Raw genomic sequence first — 13,911 nt, forward strand, 5'->3', positions numbered from 1 at the left:
GACCAAATGCTGATAGTGTGGTCTGGATCACAATGGAAAAGGAAGAGTTGGGTGTATGATACCAAAGTGTTTATTTTTATTTTTTTAAATAGCACTTATACCTACACATTTCTCAACCTGCAGTATTAACAATACAAAAGGCATAAAAAGAAGCTGGGTGGAGTGAACCCTGAATGCTGATTGACATCAGACTGTCTAATTATGTTGGTAAGTAGCTTCTAACAGCAATAAGGCACCTCAGGGGTTTGTGGTATATGACCAATATACCACGGCAAAAGGCTGCATCGGAACAGCCCTTACGCCATATATTGGCTACATTTTCCCCACGCCTGCTTCTCTTCAGAAACTCACATCTAGGTCCACTGGACTGACTCCAGCCATCCATTCAGGACAGGATTCATTTCCAAATGATGATATGTGAGAAACCAGATCAGGGACCTGACATTGTCATCCCTATTTCACACATCTATATCCATTAGGCCTACATTTACATTAAGTTGCCAAGGTGGACAGCTGCTTTCCTGTTAGCTCCTTGGCTGGATCTTTCCCTTTGTCATGACAACTGGTACAGAAAAAAATAAAAACAATCAGCGGGACTACAGAGCAGTAACATGTTCTCTTCTGGCCCATATTTGCCTGGAGGAGTTGTAGTAGATCCAATGTAACCAGAGCTGAGTAGTAGACTGAACTCTATGAAGGAACGGTGAATGAAAAGGACTGATACTCCCACCTGTTTTGTGCCTGTCAAGAAGAATAGTCTGGGCAGAAAGAGAAGGTGAACAGGTAAAAGACCAGGAGAACCAACAGCTGTATATTACCATGGACTGCCATGCATTACAGGTAAGCCTGTACACAATCCTAACCTTGAAGGAGGCACTTCTGTGAATGAAAGCCATTCTGGGTTTCCTGTTCTTCTTGAGAGGGAGATCCTATGAAAATCACAAATAGTGAGGGCAAACAAAGGAGCTATTCATGTTTAAAACACAGAAAAATGTGCAACTTGGCTCACTAAAATATAATTCCTCAGTAGCATCACCGTAAGAGGAGATCCAAGCACTAAATAAATAATTTTGATTTACACTTACATATCACCAAATAAGTGATCTATTGTAGGAAGTGGATACTGTATGATTACTAAACATGCAGTGAGAGAGTGAGTAATTTCACTGAAACTGGTAAGTTATGTGAAAAGGCTCTTCCCTTCCTATAAATTGTACCAGAGGGGCCTCCTTACCCCAGCCGTTAATGACGGCGTCGCGGTTGCAGATCTCATTGGCCAGCCGCTCAAAGTACTCGGGCAGGTCAGAATACTCATTGCCATAGGAGATGACCTTGATGCCCTTGTCCAGCATGTTGTCCCGCAGCTTCTTGAACTCTCCAACGTCCTCGCGCCGCACCAGCATAAAGTGCTCTAGGTCTGACTTGTGTTTGACCGCCTCCAGGAATAGAGCCTGGAAGGTGGTGTCGTCCACCGTGCGCCCACAGCCCAGGAACACAAACGACTTGGTCTCATACAGTTTCTGGATCTCTCTCTGTTGAACCAAGAGAATTCCGTTTTCATTAAGACACTGACAGAATTTATTTAACTTAAATTTAACATTTTTTTTTTAAACATCAGCAACTGCTAAAACATTTCCAGGGTATCGTTTAAAGGCTGCCTGCCTCAATGCTCACCATGACTTCAGTGTTCCTCAGTACATTCTGGTAGCCAGCAGGGTGCAGTACAATGCCACTGGGATTTGTGTAAACACCGTGAATGTGCAAAACGCTCAGACTTCTCTTCCCCTGAGCCCACTCCAGGACCTGCACATACACACATTTCACAGTCCATAGCACCAATACCTGTTTTCACTGGGTATAGAGTAACACAACTAACAGTGCATAAATACCACACCAGAAAGGCATTATCACAGGCTACTGATAAATACATAGACTCATGTCAATTACTTTTTAATGCTTCTACATAAATAACAATCCATGTTGGGTCCCTGCTAAGGTGAGAGTAGGAATAGTGTTTAAGTTCTGCTTAAAGGAGAAATATATTTCAGGTTAGTTCCTATTTCTGACATAGATTAATCCATAAATGTTGACAATGGTTGGAGGATGTTTGAAAATGTGACCTCAATATATACTAACTACATCCTACTTCTGTCAGAGACAAAATACTGTACAGGTCACAGGTCAATACATTGATCATTTTCTCTGGTGTAAGGACACCATATTAGAAGGGCAACAATATTAGAAGACATATGTTGGGCTTTGAATTAAATACCTTCCCTTGAATTTGCATTTAATACACATTAACATGATGTTTTATGTGTCAGAGCATTCCCTGTGTTGTGAGCATAAACAACGTAGTATAGTTAAACTGTCATGACCTCAGTGGTTCATAGACAACTTCCCCGAACAGGGGTCCTTAATCATTTGAGTCAATCTACCTGCACACTCATCTAATGCACATCTGTCACTCCAGTGTTTAATTGCTATATTGCCACTATGGCCTATTTATTGCCTCCTTTGCACACACTGTATATAGACTTTTTATATTATTGACTGTTTGTTTATTCCATGTGTAACTGTTGTTTGTGTCGCACCGCTTTATCTGGGCCAGGTCGCAGTTGTAAATGAGAACTTGTTCTCAACTAGCCTAACTGGTAAATAAAGGTGAACCCCCCCCCCCCCAGCTCTGATGCCGTCTTAAAACCTATGTTCCAGTGTTCACACCACATGTCCAAATCTATAGCTATGACAAATGTAAAACATTTCTTAACATTTAAATGGCAATTGTTTTATTATTTAAACATTATGAAAAAAAACCCATTAAATTAGGTGATGTTGAAGTCGGACGTTTACATACACTTAGGTTGGAGTCATAAAAACTAATTTTTCAACCCCTCCACATTTCTTGTTAACAAACTATAGTTTTGGCAAGTCTGTTAGGACATCTACCTTGTGCATGACAAGTCATGTTTACAGACAGATTAATTCACAATTCCAGTGGGTCAGAAGTTTACATACACTAAGTTGACTGTGTCTTTAAAAATAATGGAAAATTCCAGAAAATGTCATGGCTTTAGAAGCTTCTGATAGGCTACTTAACATAATTCGAACCGATTGGAGGTGTACCTGTGGATGTATTTCAAGGCCTACCTTCAAACTCAGTGCCTCTTTGCTTAACATCATAAGAAAAATCAAAAGAAATCAGCCAAGACCTCAGATTAAAAAAACTGTAGACCTCCACAAGTTTGGTTCATCCTTGGGAGCAATTTCCAAACGCCTGAAGGTACCACGTTCATCTGTACAAACACCATGAGAGACCACGCAGTCATACGCCGTCATACCGCTCAGGAAGGAGACGCTTTCTGTCTCCTAGAGATGAACGTACTTAGATGCGAAAAGTGAAAATCAATCCCAGAACAGCAGCAAAAGATCTTGTGAAGATGCTGGAGGAAACCGGAACAAAAGTATTTATATCCACAGTAAAACGAGTCCTATATCGACATAACCTGAAAGGCCACTCAGCAAGGAAGAAGCCACTGCTCCAAAACTGCCATAAAATAGCCAGACTACGCTTTGCAACTGCACATGGGGACAAAGATCGTACTGTTTGGAGAAATGTCTGCTTAAACAAAATTAGAACTGTTTGGCCATAATGACCATCGTTATGTTTGGAGGATAAAGGGGGAGGCTTGCAAGCCAAAGAACACAATCCCAACCGTGAAGCACGGGGTGGCAGCATCATGTTGTGGAGGAGTTTTGCTGCAGGAGGGACTGGTGCACTTCACAAAATAGATGGCATCATGAGGATTGAAAATTATGTGGATATATTGAAACAACATCTCAAGACATCAGTCAGGAAGTTAAAGCTTGGTCGCCAAATGGGTCTTCCAAATGGACAATAACCCCAAGCATACTTCCAAAGTTGTGGCAAAATGGCTTAAGGACAACAAAGTCAAGGTATTGGAGTGCCCATCAAAGCTCTGGCCTCAACCCTATAGAACAGAACTGAAAAAGTGTGCGTGAGGAAGGAGGCCTATAAACCTGACTCAGTTACACCAGCTCTGTCAGGAGGAATGGGCCAAAATTCACCCAACTTATTGTGGGAAACTTGAGGAAGGCTACCAAAAACATTTGACCCAAGTTAAACAATTTAAAGGCAATGCTATCAAATACTAATTGAGTGCATGTAAACTTCTGACCCACTGGGAATGTGATGAAAGAAATAAAAGCTGAAATAAATCACTCTACTATTATTCTGACATTTCACATTCTTAAAATAAAGTGGTGATCCTAACTAACCTAAAGCAGAGATTTTTTACGCAGATTAAATGTCAGGAATTGTGTAAAACTGTGTTTAAATGTATTTGGCTAAGGTGTATGTAAACTTCCGACTTCAGCTGTATGTTTGAGCGTATGATCGCTAGGGGACAATGCAGTTCCATTGGCTACTGGACGGGGTTTACCTTACTGCTGTCCCCAACCCACTCAGCAACAATGGTAGTTAATAACATTTTTCGGTTCTCTGCTGTGTGCTTCACCTCCATGTTTTCAGTAGTCAGTACATGGGACTTCATGTCCCACTTCTCATCAATGTGATGGCTCGTCGCAGTGATGCATGACAGCATGTTCATCCAACAATCTGTTGTTAATGCCACTTATGGGGTGTTTGAGAGCTCACGCTTTGTACTTGCAGAGCAATCATTGTACAATTTCTCCATCCAGGCCAGCAACAGTTAGTGTCTCACGGTGCCTCCCTTTCAGATGGTTAAGCATTGCACCTGTACTGCCACTGTAGCTCAATTCCAACTCGCAAAGTTTGCATTTCACCACATTCTTATTGAACTTGTCAAAGTATTGCAATACAGGACTTCAATGCTGTCGCATCCCTGTCTCACTCTCTGCCATTTTCCCAACTGTTAATGACGATGATGTGCGGAGCGCTTTATATCTGTGGCAAATAATTTGAAAGATGCATATCTCTTACTAACGTTACAGCAATGTTGTGTTAGGTATTTGTTAAATGTTAAAAATGTTCCCCTTATGATGAGGATCGGCATCTGTTAGCTCCACTGTGATTTTAATTTTGTCCAAAAATTAAACTTATTCAGTTCGGGATTTTCTCTAAATGATAACAACCCCATAGCGAAGTGGTGTGCCAGTGTAGCTTTAGAAACAGACTAGATCTGCACACATGACATACTGGAACAAAAATGTTCATGCAAATTCCCAATTGGCATCAATCCATGATGTGTTATTTCAATGAAAGTCAGTCATGAACACAATTTATAATTTGGTCCTAAAGAGCACACAAGGCCATGACTACAGATATCTATCCGAAGGATCTATTGTTACCTTCTTCTCATCTGTGAGGTCCAGAGACTCCAGCTTCGATCCCTGGTGGGCTGCATAAATTTCCAGCAGGTTGTCAAAGTTGGTGGTGAGGACCAGCGCTCCACTCTCCATCAGCTGCAGTACGGAGCGGAGAAGGTGCTTCCCCGCATTCTCCATCTTACACTCCAGATCGTCAAACACCTCGTACAGGCAGTCCTTGAAGAAGGTGGACCGCACGTTGCCTGTTCTCTGCAATGATAGGGCATTAACACAATGACTAGGGGTTAGTGGGTGTGTATTGCATTTCTGGGACCAGATTATACTGCTGGTACTTAACTACTAGGAGGGAGACGTTTTTTAAAAGGTATAATAAAGCATTTATGACTGGTTGTGGTAGTCATGTAAATGAAAGGTGAAAATGTTTTTCCATCATTAGACATGGCATGTAAACAGTTGCTATACACGGTAAACATGGCTATAGAGCAAAGAGTTGGTGGGCAGGATGTTTGAGTAGCCATGAGATTATGGCTGTCTGTAATGGATAAATCTCATTACCGAGAGCTACGCAAAACGCTCACACTACCTGGCAATGGCTGTAGGAAAACATAGGAGAAGCGCTGGCCCGCTATGAATAGCACTGCCGAGGTAAGCTTAGCACAGCCAGCTGCCTGGCTGACTGCTGGACTGTCTAGAGATTAGAGATCTAGTGGGCTAATTAACTAACAACAGGATCCCTTTCCACAGGAAGGAAGTCATCATCACCAATGGCAAGCATCTAGCTATCCACCCACCCTGCTGTTGACTTCTGCACTGAACGTATTCTCCTTTTGTTTCAGGATTTATGTAACAACCAAATAAGGCAATGTAGTACCATGGTCCAATCCTGACTTTGAGATTGATATAGCCTAGGATTCGACCCGAAAGTTAAGATGTTTTCAACCAATCTAGTCCTACACAGGGAAAATTGTACTATAATTTCCTAGAGTATTTTGCCTAGGTCATTCAACGACAGCATGAAAGGATTTAGGTCACAAACATTCTGAGTCTAACCTTCAGATGAGGCTCATTAACCGACATTATGTTCCAAAACACAGTCCTAATCCAGTTATTTACATTGTTTGGATTGCCCTCATTACCGCACCAATACCATTGGGTTAAACTGCAGTGTCCCACTCTGTATTTGATCACTTCTTGAGACGCGGGACACTCCTCCTTGCAGAAGCCTTGGTTCTCTTCAGCGGTTCTGTGAACAAGCACTCACTGGTTGAATCGATGTTGTTTCGTTGGGCAACTGTGACCAAAGACTAAAAAAGGTGAAGCAATGACAAATCTCTCCTTCTACACTCTACAAGAGTCCTCAAGCTAAGAGAGTCCTCTTTTCAAAGTGTTTTCTTTAAATTCAGCATGTTAAATTCTACAAAATTTGAGACTCAGGCTACTTTATATAGCAAGCGCCATAGATCTACAGTTGAAGTCGGAAATTTACATACACCTTAGCCAACTACATTTAAATTCAGTTTCACAATTACTGACATTGAATCATAGTAAAAAATCCTTGTTTTAGATCAGTTAGGATTAGAGGTCGACCGATTAATCAGAATGGCCGATTAATTAGGGCCGATTTCAAGTTTTCATAGCAATCAGATTTCGGTATTTTTGGAAGCCGATTTGCTGATGAAAAAAAAAATGTAATACCTTTATTTAACGAGGCAAGTGAGTTAAGAACACATTCTTATTTTCAATGACGGCCTAGGAACGGTGGGTTAACTGCCTTGTTCAGGGGCAGAACGACAGATTTTCACCTTGTCAGCTCGGGGGATCCAATCTTGCAACCTTACAGTTAACTAGTCCAAAGCAATACCGACCTTCCTCTCTCTCGTTGCACTCCACAAGGAGACTGCCTGTTACACAAATGCAGTAAGCCAAGGTAAGTTGCTAGCTAGCATTAAACTTATCTTATAAAAAACAATCAATCATAATCACTAGTTATCTAGTAATATCATCAACCATGTGTAGTTATTATCTAGCGTGTCCTGCATTGCATATAATCTGACTAAGCATACAAGTATCTAAGTATCTGACTGAGCGTTGGTAGCGTTGGTAGGTAGAAGCAGGAGCGTAAACATTCATTCAAACATGCTGCGTTTTGCCAGCAGCTCTTCGTTGTGCGTCAAGCATTGCACTGTTTATGACTTCAAGCCTATCAACTCCCGAGATGAGGCTGGTGTAACCGAAGTGAAATGGCTAGCTAGTTAGCACGCGCTAATAGCATTTCAAACGTCACTCGCTCTGAGCCTTGGGGTGGTTGTTTCCCTTGCTCTGCATGGGTAATGCTGCGTCGATGGTGGCTGTTGTCGTTGTGTTGCTGGTTCAAGCCCAGGGAGGAGCGAGGAGAGGGACGGAAGCTATACTGTTACACCGGCAATACTAAAGTGCCTATAAGAACATCTAATAGTCAAAGGTTAATGAAATACAAATGGTATAGAGGGAAATAGTCCTATAATAACTACAACCTAAAACTTCTTACCTGGGAATACTGAAGACTCATGTTAAAAAGGAACCACCAGCTTTCATATGTTCTCATGTTCTGAGCAAGGAACTGAAACGTTAGCTTTCTTACATGGCACATATTGCACTTTTACTTTATTCTCCAAAACTTTGTTTTTGCATTATTTAAACATGTTTCATTATTTACTTGAGGCTAAATTGATTTGATTGATGTATTATATTAAGTTAAAATAAGTGTTCATTCAGTAGTGTTGTAATTGTCATTATTACAAATAAATAACCGGCCGATTAATCGGGATCGGCTTTTTTGGTCCTCCAATAATTGGTATCGGTGTTGAAAAATCATAATCGGTCGACCTCTAGTTAGGATCACCACTTTATATTAAGAATGTGAAATGTCAGAAAAATAGTAGAGAATGATTTATTTCAGCTTTTATTTCTATCATCACATTCCCAGAGGGTCAGAAATGTACATACTAATTGAGTGTATTTGGTAGCATTGCCTTTAAATTGTTTAACTTGGGTCAAACGTTTTGGGTAGCCTTCCTCAAGCTTGCCACAATAAGTTGGATGAATTTTGGCCCATTCCTCCTAACAGAGCTGGTGTAACTGAGTCAGGTTTCAAGGCCTCCTTGCTCGCGCACACTTTTTCAGTTCTGCCCACAAATTTTCTATAGGATTGAGGTCAGGGCCACAACTTTGGAAGTATGCTTGGGGTCATTGTCCATTTGGAAGACCCATTTGCGACCAAGCTTTAACTTCCTGGCTGATGTCTTGAGATGTTGCTTCAATATATCCACATAGTATTCAATCCTCATGATGCCATCTATTTTGTGAAGTGCACCAGTCCCTCCTGCAGCAAAGCCCCTCCACAACATGATGCTGCCACCCCCGTGCTTCACGGTTGGGATTGTGTTCTTCGGCTTGCAAGCCTCCCCCTTTTTCCTCCAAACATAATGATGGTCATTATGGCCAAACAGTTATAATTTTGTTTAAGCAGACCAGAGGCCATTTCTCCAAACAGTATGATCTTTGTCCCCATGTGCAGTTGCGTAGTCTGGCTATTTAATGGCGGTTTTGGAGCAGTGGCTTCTTCCTTGCTGAGCGGCCTTTCAGGTTATGTCGATAAAGGAATCGTTTTACTGTGGATATAGATACTTTTGTACCTGTTTCCTCCAGCATCTTCACAAGGTACTTTGCTGCTCTTCTGGGATTGATTTTCACTTTTCGCACCAAAGTACATTCATCAAGTACAGAACATGTCTCCTTCCTGAGCGGTATGATGGCTGAGTTGTCCCATGGTGTTATAGTTGCGTACTATTGTTTGTACAGATGAACATGGTACCTTTAGGCATTTGGAAATTGCTCCCAAGGATGAACCAGACTTGTGGAGGTCTACAATTTTTTTCTGAGGTCTTGGCTGATTTCTTTTGATTTTCCCATGATGTCAAGCAAAGAGGCACTGAGTTTGAAGGTAGGCCTTGAAATACATTCACAGGTACACCTCCAATTGACTCAAATTATGTCAATTAGCCTATCAGAAGCTTCTAAAGCCATGAAATAATTTTCTGGAATTTTCCATTCTTTTTAAAGGCACAGTCAACTTAGTGTATATAAACTTCTGACCCACTGGAATTGTGATACAGTGAATTATGTTCAGCTAAAGTTGCTTACCCCATACTGATAAGATGCTGAACATGTACAGACAGGCCTGTGGAGAACCACTGCTTGCTAAGTAAGAACAGAAAAATATTTGCCACAGGGTCCATGGCTGTGTAATCACCTGATAATCATGTCTCCTCTTGTGAACTATTTAGTCTGGTGGGGCGCTCTGTTATTCTGAGGCTGAATGGAAACCTTGGCAGGGGCTGGTGTTCCCGGATTCACATTACTCCATGATTACAAAACATATTTTTTTACTAGGCAGCAGCACTCCCATTAAAATGTTAAAGCCCCCCAAATCCATAGCCAACAGCAACGGGCCTGCATGATTGTGAACCGGAATAAAAACTATGGATAAACCCACAATGGGCTGTTTGTTCCCTTTGTGGCAACAGGCAGGCTGCTGAAACAAAGCATGTTTAAGCAATGTGAAAGGTGCGATGAGACATGACTAACACTGAAGGCAGATGGTATTAAGACCTCATCAATCCGTTATGGTTTGAGCCAACCTGGTATGACGGGGATATGGGCTGGTACGGGAATCCCTAAATGTTTTCCCCTTGAATTTCTCCATCATTTAGTCACGGTCCACTGGTTCGTTGACTTATTGAGAAATCAATGAGACGTTATTCACTGGGGGGGATTTCTTCATCAAGCGAATCAAATAACAGGCCTTAGAAGTGTCAGAACTGGTTGAGCCAACATGTCAGTGGCTTTGAAAACAACGCAATGAACGATGAAGTGTTGTTGTCATCTATCAGTGCTGTACTTTGGTTAGGGCATGAGCATCACCTTTAAAAAAAAACAGGTTTGAAAACCTGAATCAAATGTTTTCGAATTTAGATATAATTATGCTGACTCCTTGCCACTGGGATTACAAATCCCAATCAAGGAAGGTTTCGAATGAACGACACTGGTGTGTCTCAACCAGCTGGAGACAGTGTATTGGCAGTGTCCTGTCCACGTCTGGCTGTCTGTATGTGCAAAGGAGTGGGGGAAGTGAAGCCTTACCGGAGAGAGCTTCTGGATGAGGTCATGAGCCACGTGGACAAGGTTCTTGTCGTCCTTCAGGCTCTTCTGAAAACGCCGACTCTCCTCTTCCTCTAGGAGGTCAAAGTCGTTGGCCGCGTCCAACAAGGCCTGGATCAAACCCTTCCAGGAGCGCAATGCAGGGACCTGAGGGGCCACAGCTGAACTCACCCCTGTACCAATAACTAGGACCAGCTCGGAGGCCCGCTTGGTCTTCAGGCTGGGCAGCAGTTTCCTTTGGGGCAGGCAGAGATTGAGTGATGGTTCCATTGATGGTGCCCAAATCCTTAGACAACATGAAGGTTAAACAAATCATGGCAAGTTTACTTGGCTGCTGTTTGAACTCAAACCTAGGCTGAAAGATAAAGAATGGGTTTAGGAACTAAGAGAAAAAGCTCCTGACCAGTGACATACCAATAATGTTTTGGCACATAAACAGGAACTGAGTACTAAATGTAGGCTACTCATATCAATTTTTGTTACCTGGGTTTTTTGGTGTTGGAGTCAACATCCTGAGGGTCAGCAGGAGCAGGCCGCTTCTCGGGTTTCACAGTCACAACAGAGGCGACAACAGAGGCCATTCGGCTCCTGTAAGACAACCATGAGAATTAATATACATACAATACCATCAAAGCAATAACTTAAGTGAAATGCAATCTGGAGTAACCACAGAGTCATGAACTCAGTTTATTGTATCATACATAGAACAGCATCTTTACAGTGTGCCACTGTCCCCATTACTACCAAAGGCAGGGCATCAGATTCACCTTACACTAACTAGCTTTATATAGTGGAACATCCATGGGGCTAACCTTACACACAAAGTACTGAGATGCCGAACTAAGGGCAATTCCACGATAACAGAATTAGATTTCACACTTTAAAAATGGATGCCAAACAAAAACTATTGATTTCAAAGTTTAACAAGCCATACAACTCTATGAACAATGACTACTTTGAACAATTTACACTGTTTTAAAAAAACCACTTACTGGAAAAAGTGTGCAGATGCTAAATTTGGTAACAAAGCGGTAAAATCTCCCTCAGTTAAATTCTGTTACCAGACTTAGTATCTGCACAGTTCTTCCTGTAAATGTGTATTTGTAAAAAGTGTTAAAAGTAGTCCTCAATTTGTGCTCAGTTCTATGGTTTGTTAAACTTTGAAATCTGTTTTTTGTTTGGTGTGGCTGCATTTTGGGCTAAGGAGTGGCACAGCAGTCTAAGGCACTGACTGCATCTCAGTGCTAGAGAAGTCACTACAGACCCTGGTTCGATTCCAGGCTGTATCACAGCCGGCCGTGATTGGGAGTCCCATAGAGCGACGACCCAGCGTCACCCGAGTGAGGCCGTGGTTGTAAATAATAATAAAATAATAGAATTTGAAAGTGAAAAATCTCGGCGTAATCTATTAGCCAAATTATCTTCATATTGTATTACTGCTAAAGTCTGACTTGAGGCCAATTTATTGTATCTTTATTGCAATAATAGTAGTCTTGGGGCTCAATAAGAACGATACTTTCCTCCTGGAGACATAAAAACTTCACTTCAAGAAAAAACATTTTTTGGTGACGTGTTCATACGCTGTATACTTTGGCTATAACGTTACTGGCTAACTGACTTTTGCTAGTTAAATTGGCTAGCTACTTACTAAGGACGGGAAGAACGCAGTCAGGAAGAATTGACTGACGTTAGCTAACCAGTTGGCAAAAGCTCAATGTACTGTACAGACTAGCTAGAATGACGTTAAAGTTGGACTAAAACGGTGAAATATGACACATTGGCTAGTTAAATTCACACAAGTATTTACACTTACCCGGATATCTCCAAGTTGCTTTTTTGGTCAGTGGAAATATTCAATGTGCTAGCAGACGAGCCGTTAACGTCAGCTGACTTGCAACTGCGAGTTAAAAATCCAGTACAGTCTACTACGGACATATCCTGCTTTAAAAGCCGGTATTTGAGATTGTTGTACTTGACATGGCGAAGTCTGCGTGCCTTTGTCTACTAGATGTTATTCTTAGCAAATCTATTTAGCTATCAAATTTTCTCAGTCGACTTCCTCTGTGTACACAACCTGTCGACTCATATGCAGCTGGAGGTCTGACTGTGTGTGTTGTGACGGAGTTGGACAAGGCAATTGGGATGTGCTCAGCGCGCTACTGTAAATCCCACTGGCTCTCTACATTCTGGAAAGGGGTAAACAATGTTTTACCCCCACCTCCCCACTTACGATCAGCCCATGTGATATTAGCTAGATCAGGAATGGGCAACTTTGATGAGGGTGGGGGTCACACAAAAACTGAACTCATCAAGAGCGGACGCAGTGGCTCGCGGGTTTGCGTACCCACACATTCAGGAGCCGGCTCGAGCCTTTTGGGCGACATAGGTGAAATGTTTTATAGTTCATTTCCTGAAATTCTACTAATTTCGCCACCGGGTGTGGGGGAAATGTTGCCGTCTTAAACCAAGTTTGCTGCAATTCTACCCATTTAGCCATGGGGTAGAGAGAATATTTATCGATTTTATAGCTACATTTATGCAAATCTACTCATTTTGCCATTGGGTGGAGAGAAAATGTTGAAAATGTAAAGATAATTTCCTGCAATTCTACACATTTGGCCATAGTGTATATCTGAGTGAGAATGTCTAACAAAATCAATGGGGCCCAGGTTGGTAATTAAACCATGATTACTACAAGTTTAGATAGCTGGCTAAACTAATTTACCAATCTAAAAAATGTTAACTGACGAGCAAATTGAGTGACTGTCAGTGATTGACATAACAATAGACAAATTGCTGATGCAGCACAACCAAATTTCAATATTGCCTTGTGTATTCTACTATTTTACTCTCAACTAAAATATGAGTGATTTTTTGTTTGTTTTTGGAAATTCTTCCAAAGACAATTTCGTCAGTTGCCCATCCCTGAGTGAAATTCTCTGGATACAGAGTTCCAAAAAGGCTGTCTGGAAGAAGATAACCTGATGGTTCAATTTGGCTTAGATGGCAAATGGGTGATGATGCAAGGGGGGGGGGGTCTTCATATCTAATGCAGTTACATAAGACACTGTTGAATGTGCTTGGACAAGGACTATCTATTTTAGAGCTAGACCAGTTGCCTAATTCCAAATATTGAGACCTATCACTTTCACACACAGTATGCAAATGAAAAACTACTTATCTCAGAGTTGCAGCACAGTCGCCCCCATGACCTATGACCATATGGTGTTGCATTGATTGCTGAGAGCTTGTAAGATTTTAGATATAATGCTACTCCGTGTCACTGGAGGTCAATTAGAGAGGGAGACCATGCTATTTACTCACAATACTGTTAAGAAGTTTTGTTGCCCACCATAAACTGTTCCCCGGACCTGCAATTGT

At 41.6% G+C, this 13,911-nt stretch overlaps 1 protein-coding gene across 2 annotated transcripts; it reads right to left on the minus strand.

Moving 5' to 3' along the window:
- Positions 1-52: 52 nt before the first annotated feature.
- LOC135546548 (protein FAM118B-like) lies at positions 53-12,687 on the minus strand. Of its 2 annotated transcripts, none has more exons than XM_064975065.1 (8): positions 12,344-12,687; positions 11,014-11,118; positions 10,513-10,765; positions 5,353-5,580; positions 1,675-1,803; positions 1,235-1,532; positions 864-929; positions 53-758 (listed from the first exon to the last, which is right to left on the minus strand). In XM_064975065.1, exons 1-8 carry the CDS (start codon positions 12,463-12,465, stop codon positions 745-747), a joined length of 1,215 nt encoding a protein of 404 aa, XP_064831137.1. In that variant the 5' UTR covers positions 12,466-12,687; the 3' UTR covers positions 53-744. The 2 variants fall into 2 exon arrangements, with proteins under 2 accessions (XP_064831137.1, XP_064831136.1); XM_064975064.1 differs by having other exon boundaries at positions 10,513-10,816.
- Positions 12,688-13,911: the final 1,224 nt, after the last annotated feature.

This window comes from Oncorhynchus masou, chromosome 9 (genome assembly GCF_036934945.1).
Source record: "Oncorhynchus masou masou isolate Uvic2021 chromosome 9, UVic_Omas_1.1, whole genome shotgun sequence".
Classification (NCBI taxonomy): domain Eukaryota; kingdom Metazoa; phylum Chordata; class Actinopteri; order Salmoniformes; family Salmonidae; genus Oncorhynchus; species Oncorhynchus masou.

Bases quoted from the DNA above. Each gene is read 5' to 3' on its own strand.
- LOC135546548 (XM_064975064.1), bottom strand. From the start codon at position 12,465: ATGTCCGTAGTAGACTGTACTGGATTTTTAACTCGCAGTTGCAAGTCA. The intron at 11,119-12,343 runs GTAAGTGTAAAT...GTTGTCTTACAG, and splicing joins AGCAACTTGGAGATATCCGG to GAGCCGAATGGCCTCTGTTG. The intron at 1,804-5,352 runs GTAACAATAGAT...GTGTATGTGCAG, and splicing joins ACCTCACAGATGAGAAGAAG to GTCCTGGAGTGGGCTCAGGG.